Source organism: Cetorhinus maximus, chromosome 2 (genome assembly GCF_964194155.1).
Source record: "Cetorhinus maximus chromosome 2, sCetMax3.hap1.1, whole genome shotgun sequence".
Lineage (NCBI taxonomy): Eukaryota > Metazoa > Chordata > Chondrichthyes > Lamniformes > Cetorhinidae > Cetorhinus > Cetorhinus maximus.
The window spans coordinates 221,947,385-221,963,440 of record NC_135880.1 but is presented as its reverse complement, the minus strand read 5'-3'; the positions used below and the strand labels follow the sequence as shown (position 1 = coordinate 221,963,440).

The following is a 16,056-nucleotide window of genomic DNA, read 5'->3' as shown; positions in this document are numbered from 1 at the left end:
GGATACATAATAAAATAGCTAAGGTACAGTGGGATAACAGTGAAAACAAATGGCGGAACAATGTAGAGAAACAGTGGGATATAGAGACACACATGGGGATATAGAGACATCTAGGGAATATACAGAAACACGGGAACATACTGGGATATATAAAAACACAGGGGAACAGTGGGATATAGAGACACACACTGGAATATACAGAACCACAGGAATATTCAGAAACATGGGAACAGTGGGATATAGAGACACACGCGGGGATATAGAGACACATACTGGGATATACAGAAGCACAGGGAATATACAGAAACACGGGAACAGTGGGATATAGAGACACACGTGGGGATATAGAGACACATACTGGGATTTCCAGAAACACAGGGGAACAGTGGGATATAGAGACACATGGGGATATAGAGACACATACTGGGATATACAGAAACACAGGGAATATACAGAAACACAGGGGAACAGTGGGATATAGAGACATGCGGGGATATCGAGACATGTGGGGATATCAACAGATAGGGGGAATGTTATGCCTCACCATCAAGTGGGTCTGGTGGGGGGTGGAATAGAGAGACACATGGTGGATGGAATAGAGACACACAGGGATAGAGAGACACAGAAAGACAGTGGGATACAGAGGCTACACAATGGGAAACAAATATTTCAAAAGTAACTTTAATCTAAACCCAAACATGCAATATTTTAACATCTAATCAGAGTCTGCTTATTGAGTTGGTGACTGAATTCTCAGGGATATTCTGAAAGGGGTAGGAGGTGAAGATCCATTCTACAGATCAAGACTGCTATTACATTCCCCCACTAGAACGGAGTGTGGGCTGTAGATAAAGCTATAAAATTATAACCCTGACTCTCCACTTGCATCCCAAGAATCCCTGTCAGCATCAGAGACGCTGTGGTGTGTCTCAGGAGAAAGAATGGATTGAGGGGCAATTGCATAGAATTTACAGCACAAGAACAGACTCATCCGTCCAATGAGCTGGTGCTTTTGCTCCACACGAGCCTCCTCCATCTCACCCGATCGACGAAACCTTCTAGTCCTTTCTCCTTCATTCACTCACCTAGCTTTCCATTAAATGCATCTATGCTATTTGCCTCGCTTACTTCATCTGATAGCGAGTTCCACTCTCTCTCGGCAACCATTGCCAGGTGTTTGTTCCATCCAAAGCCAGTTGGTGTTGTATGAAACTAGACGCTAACACTGTTCTTGACAGTAGGTTTCTCCACAGAATTAGAACATTACATATATCTGCTTCCTACCCACTACCCCAGTGTCCCAGCAGTCACCTATACTCTTCTGGTAAACCTATCTAACAAGGGGAAAGAAAACCAATAACAAAATCAAATTATAGTGGCAGCCTCTTGAAGGAGCACTGTAACAAAGGAGACAATTTTTAAAGGAATCTTATCAAGTTAAATTAAAATGTCATTTTGGGGACTGAGGAAGTATTACAGCTCCCGTGATGCCCACTGGTCAGGGAAGGCCTCAAACATAGTCTCTCTTTGTACTCTTTTGAGTACCCATGAATTAAACCAGACAAATTAAACAATTGAATTGAATTGACAGCCTCTTAATGGGGCATGGTAACAAAGGAGATTATTTTTAAATAAAGGTATCTTATCGAATTAAAATAAAATGCTCTTTTGGGAGCTAAGTCTCTCTTTATACTCTTTTGAGTACCGATTTAACTAATTAACCAATTAAAAAGCCAATTGGACCAATTGATAGCCCCATAAAGGGCACTGTAACGAAAACAGAGTTTTAAAGGAACCTAAGTCTCTCTTTTATAAGTGCTCCAGGTACTTAATTAAAATAATGATCTATACCTATGTATCTGAACAATATAATTAACATACTATTAACATCTGAGTATAAAGTTGCCTTGGGATTTACTTTAGATTTATTAGTGACTATTATATTTAGGAACCCTTAGTTCTGGTCTCCACCGCGCACCCCCCCCCACCCCCCCCCCAACCACTCCTCTACATCTCCCCTATCGAACCCTGCTTGAGGTAGAATGAGGCAGACTCATTCATCCGGGGGGGGTGGCCGTTGTTAAAGGTGGGGGGAGGGTTCTGATGTCTCCCACTAGTGAGAAATTTTACATGGGAAATCTTTCAGTAATATCAGGACACTCACATTCACTGACAACAATTAGTTGTAGAGTCGCATTAGCCTCTTGATTCATTTCCTGTGGGTTTTTAAAGAAGCAAGTGTACAATCCTGTATCCTCAAAATCCACATCTGTCAGCAAAAGGGAAATATTCTTATCTTTAATGTCCCCAACAAGCGTAACCCTGCTCTCCTCGTCAGGTAACGTGACCTGGGGCCTCTTATCGTTTAGCTTAATTTGAATAATCTGTACAGAAAAAAAATCATAGTTAGAAAACATTTTTTTTTGAAAAAAAAAACATTTTTATTCTCTGCCATCCACCTGCCCCTTTACCCAACCCTAAAGACTTGTATTTATGGAAACCCAGGATTTCCCAAAGCACTTCAAAGCCAATGAAATATATTTTTGGAACGGTTGTAAGGTAGGAAATGTGGCAGCTAACTGGTGCACAGCAAGCTCCCACAACCCGTGGGGTGATAATGGTGAAATAGTTTAGTTATAGTGATGTTTGCTGAGGTTTAAATATTGGCCCTAGGACACTGGAGATATCTCCCCTGCTCTTCTTTGAGGTGTGGTGGGAGGAATCTTTTATGTCCGTGAGATGGTAGACAGGGCCTTGGCGTATCATCTCAGCCGAACGTTGGCTCTCTCTTCTTTTCTGTTAAAAAGTTTAGGGCTGAATTTTCCCAGCTTTACCAAGTTGAACATGGTGGCAGCGGGGCAGGGAAAATGGAGAGGAGGTTTGTTGGGACCTCACCCCAGTAGATTCCTGCTGCCGGGGCACTTTGGCCAGGGCGAGTGAGAGTTGGTTTAGCTCCTCACAATATGCAGGTGGGCAGCTGATTAAGATGCCAACGACCATTTTGCAGCCTCACAACATTTTGCCACCACCTGAGTGATGCCCCTCAAACCCCAACCCCGATCCCATGCCTGCAGCATGGGGAGGCTGCCAGCTCAATCGAGGTGGCTTCCCTGTAGCAGACCGGGGAGACACCATGGCTGAAGGTTCTATGAGTGGTGAGTGGGCTGCAGCCGCTTGGGCCTGTGGCCCAAACAATTCATCCGGAGAGGATTCCCCTCCACTCAGAGAGGCCTTGCAGCTTGAGCCGTCATAATTTTTATTTTAAATTCATGCATCCTCCATGTTGAGGTGCCCCCATGGTCTCCAACATGCCTCAGCAGCACCCACCTCTTCCTGAGGGGGCAGCTAAGGCTTCAGGGCCGCTGGCTCTCTGATTTGGCTAGCAGCATCGAGCGCCCACAAGTAGATGATGGGAACAGAGGCAGTCAATTAGGGGTCTACTCCAGGGGGGCTGTTGAGCTTGTCTCGCTGCTGTCAGAGGCATGGGGCCTCCATTTTCTCCCAACAAAGGGGTCTCAAAGCCCATGGGGAAATCTTGCCCCTTTGTCTCTGTTTCCATGCTGGCAACTGCTCACTGAAGAATGGCCAGCTCACCCAGTGACAGTCAGGAGGCTATTCAGCTGCATTACTTTATCCACACCCAACATCCATCAAAAGGCACAGGAGGAACAAAGACGGAGTGAAAGGAAAGAGGCAGTCTCCAAAGTGATTTTTAGACAAAAAAAATGTCAGGAGCAATGGGTTTGATCTAAAAATTAAAATAAATCTACTTTGAAATGTTAAAAATTTGGAGGGTGAACCGGACAGAAGGAAAATGTTCAAAATTCATTGATTTTAAAGCTGTTTATTACATTTTTATCTTAGTCTGGTTAATATGCCAGAAATAAAGCTACTCCTAATTTACTCCTAAATTAACGCAAGGCCTATCAGGGGTGAAGTTAGGAAATGCTCCTACAGACAAAGGGTACAAAAAGTTTGGAACTCCTTTTTCCACAAATGGCAATTGATGTTTGATCAATTGTGAATTTTAAATGTGAGATTGAAGATTTTTAGCTAAGGTATCAAGGGATACCGTGAAAAGGTGTTTATGGGGTTAGATCACAGATCAGCTATAATCCCATTGAATGATGGAACAGGCTCAAGGGACTGAATGGCACCCTCTGTTCCTACCTTCCTTTCCTTGAGTAGAATTATTACTGCAATTTTAATGTTTGTTTCAAATGAATGTGCTTGAGGTACAATTAGTCAGCCCAGAGGGACCAATGGGATAGAAAATTTGGTAGAGTCAAAAGTGTGCTCTCCATTGGCTACTGTCTGAGATGAATTTCACCTCACCACCCCATCCAGTTCAGTCTCATTCCTAAAAATCTCCCAAATTGGCAAACGTGCTTTCCATAGATTGTTTATTTTATCGAGGAACCAGATGAAAAGCCCAGGATCACCGGCCAGCACACATTACCTAGGATGGTAATAGGAGGATGAGGAGATAAGTCATAAATCATGCCTGGGTAAGACCAAGTGCTGGACTTAAGGGAAGAGAAACATAGAAGAAAGTAAGGAGCTCCACAAAATGTATTCAGGTAATGGGTCTTCATTTTAACACAGTGAGGGTATGGAGAGGGGGAGCAGAGATAAGTGAAGGATTCTAAAAGGCAGTCTTGCAACGGCGAGACAGGTGACATGGAGACTGGATCATGGAGTTGGGGTCCCTTGGTATTACACAGTGGCTACCGATAGGAGCTCCACCGCCCAAAAATACCCACAGAAATTTCAGGGTGGAGGCAAATTTCTTGCCAGGGAGTGGTGGTTGCAAGGGGGAAATGTGAAGTTGCAATGCTCACTTCCTTTGCTTTTTCCGTCCTGTTTTTCTGGAATGTCCACCAGAAGCTGGAGTCTTTGTAATCCATGCAGCTGGAGAAGGTACAGGGGAGTATGACATCGGTGCCATTCAATACCTCAATCGTTGGCAATTTTCCAATGTTAACTTCAATCGCTACATTGACTTGAAATAGAACAAAACCTGCCAAGGAAAACAGTCAAGTCAAAAAATCAAATATCACAATCCTTTGTCAACAGTTGAGGTTTCGCCACTCACCCCTGCTGTATCTGAAATTGAGATCCATTCACTCAAAGTGACCATCCCTCAGCTGCAAGCCCAGTGAGAATTAGAAGAATTCAAGGAATCCGAGGGGAATGGAAGTATCCAACCAAGGTCAATCCCTGTCCTTTCTCAAAACCCAGGCATGCCCAAATGGATGGGGGTCTCTGAATGCCATCAGAAGTGTCAATCTACACTGATTTTATTTGGCCTGCAGTGAATTTACCCAACAACCTCTTAGGATAATGATTCTGAACCTTCATCAATATCTGCATTACCCGATGGACACGACAACACTATTGTTCTCCTGGTGAGTCACCTGCCTTCTGTAAACTTGAGCTCATCCGAAACTCTGTTCCTCCATAACTCCCAAGTCCTATTCACCCATCACTCCTGTGTCCACTCCTGATCTTCACTGGCTCCTGGCCCAGCAACATTCTGATTTTAAAATTCTCACTCTTGTTTTCAAATCCTGCCATGGCCTTGCCCTTTGTCATCTCTGAAATCTCCTCCAGCCCCACAACCCCCTGACCCCATGCTTCTCCAAGTCTTGCCTCTTGCAGCACCGCACCATTGGCAGACATGTCTCCTGGTGCCCAGGCCCTGAGCTGCGAAGTCGTCTCCCTAAACCCTCTTTGCTTTTCTTCCTTCTTTTAAGTCTGAAGAAGGTGCCCCCTCCAATCCAGCAACTACCACATAGGCCAGTTGAAGAGGAGATGATACAATCCCCGATCACACAGCGACCACAGAGACTCAGGCTTCCTTTAACCGGTTTTATTCAAGCTTATGCAAGGGAGCTGCAACCATTCCTAAGAATGAAGAGCCAGATCCCAGACTGATTACATTTCATTACTTTTGTACTTTTTCTTATCACGATACATTTAAGTACATTTGAATACATCCAATCGGTAACCGACACACACCCATGTTAAAACTATCCTATTGAGTACATAAACATGTGATTTTGCTAACCAATTATTCTAAAGGATGTACACATAGTTATATTATCCAACCAAAATTAAAACACGTACGCAAAGACCTTGGTTCTCACAACTCAAGACTGTCTGTGTTTCATCAAAGCCCCCTCTTTGTCTATTGTATGTCCTCCCATATCTTAAGCTAAACCATCTGCCCCTTCCCTATCTGAGAGAGGAGTATACACTTAATCTAACTTTATGTCATGTTTTGTCTCCAGTCCAGCTCTCAAGGCTTCACCGCATCGTTGCACCACTGGAATTGTCCTGCCTGTGACTGGACATTAGCTCATCTCTTGAAACTGTGTAAATCACACAAAAGCTCAAAGCCTGTTTGTGTGTGCAATGTCCATCTGCTTACCCTCAGCTGTCAATAGGTTTAGCATCAATGGCTGCCTGGACATTTTAAGTATGTTCAGCAAATTCTTACTGTGTTCTCCTTTTTTAATATATATATTTAATTTCCCCCTAACAAAGTCACTCCTAGAAACCTACCCCTTTGGCTTTTGGTGGTCTGTCCTAATATCTCCTTAAGTGACTTGGCGTCAAAAGTCTATCTGAAGCACTTTGGGACATTTTCACAGTGTTAAAGGCACTACATAAATTGTCACTATTGATGCAGCATTCCCAGTTATTGTGTTCACCTGCAGCCCTTTCTCAATGCTGGCAAACCTACTGTCTACTTTGGGCACTTTTCTCTTTATTATCAAATTGGCTGGTTCTCTTGGTCCTCCCTTTCTCACCCTAAATAAGTATAGATTCAGCAGGTCATGGGTAGAATTTTCGGGTCAGCGGGCGGCTGCGATTGGTGGGTCCGGGAGCAGCTGGGGGAAAAGGCTGCCACCCGCCAACGTCCCCGGCCGTGATTTCACGCTGGCTGGCCGACTGACGAGTGTGAAAGGCGCGCCGAAAGGCTCAGCGCTGCCGGGGTGGGGACGGGAGGAGGGCGGGCGCTGCAGTCAGCGAGGGCGTGGGGTGGGGGAGCGCGGAAGGAAAGCTCCCTGAAGGCAGAGAGAATTTAAAATCTATAAAGGCAGAATTTAAAACCCTGAAAAAGTGTCCATGCAACAGAATGAGTCACCCAAGCGTGGATGGTGTAAAAATTCTATGCACAGATTTTTAAAAAAATTTAATCACAGGAACCTCATCCCGCCCTTGGATGAGGTTTCCTGAAAAATGCAAAGGCCGCCCGGCAGATTCACCCACCCGCCAACCGTAGGGTTGGACGAGTAGCGAAAAATCCATGTTAATTGATACTTTAATGGCCTTAACAGGTCTCTTGTCAGCGAGCGCGCTGTGGACTCTCGCGCTGTGGACTCTCGCGCGTGCTCGCTGACTGAAATATCATGCGTGTCGGAATATCGAGCATGTCGGGCGCGCACCCGCACGCCGAGTGGAGAATTCTGCCCCCTGTGCGTGGAGCCAATTATTGCATTTGGTTTACGGACAGAGTGAAGTGATTGTAAACGCTGTGTGTGTGAGCTGGTGGGGGCAGCGCAGTAGAGGAAAAGCTGAGTGCCTCAGTGTATTTTTTGCACTGTCAGCGAGTACTTTTGGGGAACTTGAAAAAGTACAGCAAGGTTCAACTGATTCCAAGGCAAAGGAAGCTGGACAGGGTCTGAAATGATGGGCAAGGATCTGGGAAGATGAACAAGGATTTCGAATGTTAGACAAGGATTTTGGATGGCAATTCACTATTGCTGGTTTCTCCAGTCACTGTTTCATTGTGTAGCCAGCGAGAAACTGAAATTCAGAAAAGAATTAATTCCACACGGAGCAGCAGTTGTGGATCAATCTCCCTGTAGAAGCAGAGAAGGGTTGAGTCAATTAACTCCTTCCAATGGGAGCTATTTGATTAGAAATCAGATCAGAAGATTAGGTAGAGGGACAGACTGGGATGATCAAATACTCTTTGGGACATGATAATTCCTCAGCTTCTCTGATCAAAGGTGGTATTGGAGGACAGGAGGCGATGGTGGAACAGCAAATATGTGGATGGTGGATGAATACTTTGGAGAATCAGTGCATATTTAATCAACACAGTAAATATCACTCACTGTGAAACTGTACAGAGTTTGTGTATTCAGGGTAAGGGGTACTCACTGTGAGACTGTACAGAGTTTCTGTGTATTCAGGGTAAGGGGTACTCACTGTGAGACTGTACAGAGTTTCTGTGTATTCAGGGTAAGGGGTACTCACTGTGAAACTGTACAGAGTTACGGGGCAGAATTCTCCATAAGTGAGACTAAGTGCGGAGGCAAATGGTTTTGGCAGCCCTCACCCCGCTGTCTGGAATGGCAGGAACTCGCGCCCAATTCTGCGCTTGGAGCCTTATTAATTATGCAAAGGCGCGTATCAGTCCGAATCGCCTGGCAGGTTGGGAGTTGATTCGTGTGACTGCCGTCAGCTGCTGGGTTCAAAGGTACGGGCGCCATATTCAAAGGCCAGTCCGACTCTCACAATCTCACTCTCTCCAGCCCACCAGGGAAGTCTGGCAGCCAGAAGAGGAAGGCCGACTGCCTGGAGAAGGCAGCACCCTGCTTCGTGCACCAGGACCTCCGGACCTTGGTCAGAGGGGTGCAGGCACAAAGGCATGTGCTGTATCCCAGGGATGTGGCTGTAGGAAGCACAGCAGCCCTACCTATCTGGCCTGGGAGGCCATGTGGAGCAGGTCAGTGTGGCTGACAACCATTCCCGAAATGCCACCCAGTGCAGGAAGTGGATGAATGAGCTCATCTGCTCCTCCAGGGTAAGTCATCCTTCAACACCCTCCAATATCAAACTCTCATCAGGGCATCATGCACTCAAACTGCTCCTCTCTTCAGGGATCCTACACAACCATTAGCGGGGGACACATATCAACACTCATTCTCTCACCGAGACTTTCACATTACCACCATCCCAACTATCATGTTTCTCACACTCCATCCTCTGGCCCTTTTGGGGAGGGTTCCCCACACACAGGGGACATGCATCTCACCCAACCTCTGCTTCATCCCTTCTCATCCCCTGCCTTTCTTTCTGCTTCATACAGGCCAAGCTGGCGCACAACAGGCGCGAGAGAGAGCGCAGACCGGGGGAGAGACGGCCAACATCATTGCCCCCACAGTTAAGGAGGCTGGGGAGGACAGGGATCGCTCCTGTGGGGAAGGGGAGATCGGCCTCTCACAGCAACTCAGTACGGATTACAGCTCCATCACTTCATCAAATCCCAACATTCACAGTACAGTCTTATCTAGCTCATGCTCATTAACTGAAACTCTATTTTCTATTTTCCAGGCACCAGCAGATCAAGGCCCCCAAGCCAGTCCAGCACCAATGTGAGCCCACAGACTCCATCCGAAGAGGAAGCTCCGGAAGAACCATCATGACACTCACACACACCCTCCACCAGCTCAGAGACACACATGTCGGTGGGGCACAGACGTAGGTTAGGCTTGGGCTCACTTTCTGGGGAACACCTCACTGACATGTCCCGCAGCAGTCAGAGCCAGGGACAAGCCCAGGTCTCTAGCACTCAGAGGGCTTCTGGAGACCAGCCACCCTCTCAGTCCGAGTCAGATGATGAGCCTCTGGAAGCAGCTGCCAAATCTATGCTGGAGATACAACAACAGGCGGCGGAACATCAGGCAGAGATTCGACAGTCACTCAGCAGACCAGAGCAAACGATGGAGGAGTCTGTCTGCGTTCTGCCTGATGTCAATGGCTCTGACATGCGAACGCCTCAAGGTCACCATGGAAAGGTTGGCGATCACCATGGAGACCTTTATCCAGCAGGTCTAGCCGGATTTGCATTCGGCCCTGCACTCCATGGACACACACTCTGGTGGGCACCATCAGGATGTAGGTGACATGAGGACGAGGCAACTTGACTCCCCTCCAGGTGAACCATCTCCTGCAGGAGTCAGGGTGGGGCCCTTGGACACCCACAGGGGGGATGAGCATCAGCTGGAACCCCGGGGGCCTCCTCTCAGGACATTCCAGTCTATCTGATCTCTCCTCATAACTAAAACTCTCCAGCCCAGGCAACATCCTGGTAAATCTCCTCTGCACTCTCTCTAGTGCAATCACATCCTTCCTTTAATGTGGATTCCAGAACTGCACGCAATACTCTAGCTGTGTCCTAACCAGCGTTTTATACAGTTCCAGCATAACCTCCCTGTTCTTATATTCTATGCCTCGGCTAATAAAGGCAAGTATCCCATATGCCTCCTTAACCACTTTATCTACTTGTCCTGCTACCTTAAGGGACCGGTGGACATGCATGCCAAGGTCCCTCTGATCCTTGGTACTTCCCAGGGTCCTACCATTCATCATGTATTCCCATGCCTTGTTTGTCCTGCACCAGTGCATCACCTCACACTTATTGATGTCAGGGAGATGTGTTTAAATCTTTATTTGAAGTGTGTGATGCAAGTGTTTCTAACTCTTCTTCCTCAAGGAACACCATTGAGTGAGGGCAACTCATCAGCATTGATATTGTAGCAGCATTTGTGTCTCTTCAGTGGTAGTGGCAGAAGAGAAGACATGCACGGGAGGAGGAGACCCCCAGGCACGTCCACATCTCAGCCTCAGCAGTAATTGCATCATTAGATGGTGGCAAATGCTTCAAGTCTTCTCTCGCATTGATCTTGTTCCTAAGTGGACTCAGTTCCCAGAGTGAGATCACTCACAGGGTCCCACGGACCAAAGCAAAGATCATGGCCTGGCCATTCTTGAGGCCAGAATGCACAAGTGTGAATGTAGGACTCGTCCTCGCTGTAATGGGTGGACATCCCCTGAGGTGAAAGTAAATGGCATTGAGGCCTAGGAGAGATGTGGCCATATTTCCTCACTTAACTTTACTCTTCCTGGAACCTGTCAGCCATTAACGTATCACGGGCATGTCTCCCACGTCTTCCTTCCTCCATGGCATGATCACGCACATACTGACCCTCAGCAGCCTCCTGAGGTTCCTGGGCCTCTGGAACTTCATCCTCCGATGAGCTCTCATCCTCCACCAGGCCATCCTTTGGCAGGGGGGTCACCTCTTTGCACATCCAGATTGTGAAGGGTGCAACACACTGCGATGATGCAGGAAATCCTGTCGGAAGTGTCTTGGAGTGAGCCACCTGAACGGTCCAAGCATCTGAAGTGCATCTTTAGAAGCCCTATGGTCTGCTCTATAAGGGAGTGTGTGGAGCTGTGAGCAGCGTTGTACCTCTCCTTGGAATGACTCTGAGGACGACGCACTGGTGTCATCAGCCAACGTTTCAGTGGGTACCCCTTATCCCTAGGCAACCATCCCTGCAGATGTAATGGCTCCTTGAAAATCTCAGGCACCTGAGAGTGAATCAGGATGTAGGAGTCACAGCCACTCCCAGGGTACTGTGCACAATCGTGCAGTATGTGCTCCCAGTGATCACACACCAGTTGTATGTTGATGGAATGATAGCCCTTGCGGTTTATAAACATTAGGGTCTGCTGCCATGGAGCCTGTATAGCCACATGGTTGCAGTCTATTGCACCCTGAACTCTTGGGAAGCCTGAGATGGCAGTGAAGCCGGTGAATCTCACAGCCTGGCTATCTTCATCCAGAGCAAACCTGACATAATGATGGGCCTTCCTGTAAAGGGGATCCGTGACCTCCTTTATGCATCGATGTGTTGCAGACTGAGAGATGCCGCACAGGTCCCCTGTTGATCCTTGGAAAGACCCAGAGGCAAAGAAATTGAGCGCTGCGCTCACCTTCAAAGCCACTGGCAGGGGATACCCTCCAACTCTACGTGGCATCAGGCCTTTACAAAGAATGTGGCGTATGTGAGGCACCAGATCTTGGGACAAGTGCAGACATGCACGGCATTGCCTGTCACTCATTTGTAAATAGAAGACTCTTCTATGATAAACCCTCGGTCTGGCGAGTCGCCCCCATTGTCTGGATCTCTCCTCCTGACACTCCTGTTCATGCTCTGGCTCCGCTTGTCCATGTCCGTCCTGTTGGAGCTGTGTGCAGAGTCGCCTCTCACTCCTTCGCCTCCTCCATTGCATTCGGACCCTGACAAAGGCAGCATTGAGCCCTGGATCCATATCTGCTTTTGTCTTCTCTCTGAAAGGAAACATTGAAGACATTAATGATTCAAGGGGCAAGAAAACAAAACCCGGAGGATAATACATTCAGAGACTGTGAGGGTCCATAGTTTTTCCTGCCCTACTTGCAAGGTGGCTGAAGCTGCCTTGTCCCTGAGACACTAACACACATCGAGGTTATCAAGATGGCATCGCAGATGTAAAATCTTGAGCCCTGTGTGGGATGCTAAAGTGTTGGTGAGATGAGTGACCCAACCTAGCTCAGCGCTCCAATCTCTGATGTGATATTAATGACCAATCAGTTGCTCATGGCCAATGAGTGGATGCCCTTTAACCCGTTAGGAGCTTCACATCTGGTGACCACGTGACAGGCCTTCATTGATGGAATGCCAGATATGAACAACTGCACCTCCTTCACTATTGCCTGAATTCCCAAATTCTCCAATTCACCATTCCTCTGTGTTCCTCTTGAGATGCAGCGACTGTGATGTGAAGCCTCTGAGTTCTGAGCTGCCCTTTACCTGTGCTAATGAAGCCATTGGCTTTCAGTAGCTTTCATCGCAAGGAGGCCTTCCTCCTTTCTTTCTAAGCAACTCCTGCGGCAACAAGAGGTTAGAGGGCAACCCCAGAAAGGCCCCCCTCGTGTTCACCCTTCCTGCCATCCCACAGACTTCCCTCCTTGTTGCCCCCCCCTCATGTTCGCTCTTCCCCTAAAGGCCATTCCACAGCCTTCCCTTCCCGTTGCCTCACCTTCCCCTCACAGCCCGCCCCTGCTAGTATCCGAAAGTGGAGGCCTGCACGAGGACCATAGCACAGCGGTGTCCCTCGGGACAGCATGGGCAAAGAGCAGGCGCAGACCAAGCCTACAGCCCCAGCTGCGTGGCATTCATCGCAGCGAGACCGGTGCAGCTCTATGGCGGCCAGGCCATGTACGTTGCACTCAACTCGAAGTTACCAATGAGCTGAGGTCTGACTTGTGCACGCCGCCCTTTTTCAAATGGGTTTCGTGGCCGAAGTAAATTCCCGCTGGGGTGATGCGAGATTGGGAGGCGTGACGGGATTCTGGCGAGCCGCTGATTTAATGAGCATTCATGACATGTTCATGGATGTAAATGGCATTCGCAGCAGAAGCCGACTGGATAACTGACCCGCCATGAACACACCATCGGGAGAATTGCAACCTTTCCTTACAATGGTGGGTTTGCAACTTTTTGCCTGTCGCTGGATTCTCTGCTTGCGCCCGCCTTGAAACCTGCCACAGGAGGGATGGGAGAATTTTGCCCATTGTGTATTCAGAGTAAGGGGTACTCACAGTGTAACTGTACAGAGTTTCTGTGCATTCAGGGTAAGGATCGGTCACTGTGTAACTATACAGAGTTACTATTTGTTCAAAAGAAAAAAGACTTGCATTTCTATAGCACCTTTCACAACCACAGGACGTCCCAAAGCACTTTACAGCCAATTAAGTACCTCTGAAGTGTGGTCATTGTTGTAAAATAGGAAAGGTGGAAATCAACTCGCGTAACAGCGAGCTCCCACAAGCTGTAGTGTAACATTGACCAGATACTCTTTTTGTCTTGATCAAGGGATAAATATTGGGCGGGTCTACCTGGGAAAACTCTTCTGTACTTCTTTGAAATAGTGCCATTGAGTTTCTACATCCACTTGAGAGAGGGCCTCAGGTCCAACATATCATCTGAAATCAGCACCTCTGACAGGGCCACACTCCCTCAGTACTGCACTGTGAGTGTCAGCCTTGATTTTTGTTCTCAAGTCCTGGAGTGAGATTTGAACCCAAAACCTTCTTTCTGAGTTAGAGGCAAGACTGCTAACCCACTGAGCTACAGCTGACAGCATTAGTCACTGCGTAAGTGTACAGAGTTATTTTTCAGCTCAGTTAAGTGGAATGTTATCTATTTCTGAGGATTTGATTGGATTGGTTTTGGAACAGTGATTGTATATTGCCTGTCTGGTGCCAGATGCTCACAAATAGCACTGGGAACTGGAAAAGTCTTCAAGGGGCATAAAACAGCACGTGTTTGATGGTCTGACTCGCATTTCAGTCCCAGGAATTAAATTCACCTGAGCCACAAACTGGATCTCCAGGCACTACACAAAAAAAAAGTTACAAAATGCATTAGGCAGGAGATCAGTGAAAAAGCGTTGCGGAAATTTGGAATTCTCTCCCCGAAAAGCTGGGGGGCGGGGGGGTGGAGGGGAGTGGAGGAGGGGGAGGGGGGGAGAGTGGGGGAGAGGGGGGGGAGTGGGGGATCGGTGGGAGGGGGTCAGCTGAAAATTTAAAAACTGAGATTGATTGATCTTTGTGAGGAGGGTTTTATATAAACCAGTAAATGCTGTTAAATTATAGATTTCTGTCAGCTCCAATAAATGAATTCACTGCCAAAAGACAGGTGGAAATTGCTGACAAAGCCCAAATCCCATATTTCTCATGTTAATTTATCACTGTCCTTCCAATTGCACCATTTTCACTGAGAGGGTCTTGTCCTTTAATAGATTTAAGACATTTCTTATGAAGTAATAGAAAAGAAAGACTTAGATTTATATGGCCGTGTTCATGATCACAGGGCAACCCAAAATGCTTTACAACCAATGAATTGCTTTTTAAGTTTAGTCACTGTCGTAAAGTGGGGAATGTGGCAGCCAATCTGTGCACAGCAAACTCCCACAACTCCTACAAGGTGATGATGACCAGATAATCTGCACTTTTTATTTTAGTGATGTTGGTGGAAGAATAAGTATTGGTCAGAACAGTGGGGTGAACTCCTTTGCTCTTTTCAAAATAGCACATGGGATCTTTTCTGTCCATCTGAGAGGATAGACAGAGCCTTGGTAAAACACCTTATTGGAAAGTGTTATGATCCTGATCACTACTCACTAAGGGAATAAAGCCATAAGATTCCATAGCTTTAACAAACAGAAGAAATTTTTATATACATGAGTTAATAAAGCAACAGTCATTATGTCCTATTTTACACTCTAATATCCAGAATTCACATGAGGTAAACATGAATTGACAGACAAACTCTCGATGTAGACACAATAAGCTGTGCATTAATTGGCAGGCACAACCAAGACAGGTACCCCAAATTTTCTCAGCAACCTACCCAGGCATTATTGAGTCATAAAAATTCTTTAAAACTCTGTCTTCCTCCTGAGGGATTTCAGCTCCTCTCTTTCAAAGAACTAGCCTCTGATTTTCCTCCAAAGGTGCTCCAACTCAGACTGCCTCATATGACTGCTCGCTTCACAGTTGCTCAATCTCTTGTCTAGCGACTCTGCCCACTGGATTCCCGAGGCTGCACCCTAGCATCAAGTCACCAGCACAATTCCAGCCCTCTAGCTACTCCGAGTAGAACCCCGCTGCTCGTAGGCTGTCCTTTTCCCTAACAGCCAGCTTCATGGAGCTATCACTGCCACCACTACTACGCACCATTCCCAACAACACCCGCTCCCCCCCCCAAACAGGGCTTCTCTGAGCCTCAGCTCCCTCAGCAGCATGGAGTCAATAGCAGCACTCCAACTGCATGGAGTCAACTCTCCTCTTCATTTGTTCCCTATGGGCTGATGTTCACTCTGTCCCTTGAATTCATCTGTGTGACCTGTTAATATCTCCCAACAGGGTTCTATCCCTCTTCCTAGAAAGGGTCCAATGTAACCAGGCTGGGTACATTCTGCCCCTTAAATGTTACCAGAGGTTACCCCCACAGGTGCTAACTTACAAAAACACATGGACAAAAATTTTTTTAAAAAATGATTCCCTCACAAAAGACAGATGTAATAATGCAGGAAATAGTTCAGTGCTCTCTTCTCATTCAGTATAAATTGTTGTTCCCTATACTATTAGTATTCTTGCACATCTGTCCTAATGAGTGCAAGACAAAAAGCTTCAACAGCATG

The 16,056-nt window shown here is 46.9% G+C and overlaps 1 protein-coding gene across 1 annotated transcript in view; it reads right to left on the bottom strand.

Moving 5' to 3' along the window:
- The window catches only part of scn4ba (sodium channel, voltage-gated, type IV, beta a), a 28,924-nt gene that overhangs the window by 3,984 nt on the left and 8,884 nt on the right, over positions 1 to 16,056 (bottom strand). Inside the window, exons 2-3 of the mRNA XM_078559024.1 lie at positions 4,842 to 5,020; positions 2,165 to 2,384 (exon numbers count right to left, since the gene is read on the bottom strand). Coding sequence (XP_078415150.1) covers positions 2,165 to 2,384; positions 4,842 to 5,020 — 399 coding nt within the window. The remainder of the gene's footprint in view (positions 1 to 2,164; positions 2,385 to 4,841; positions 5,021 to 16,056) is intronic.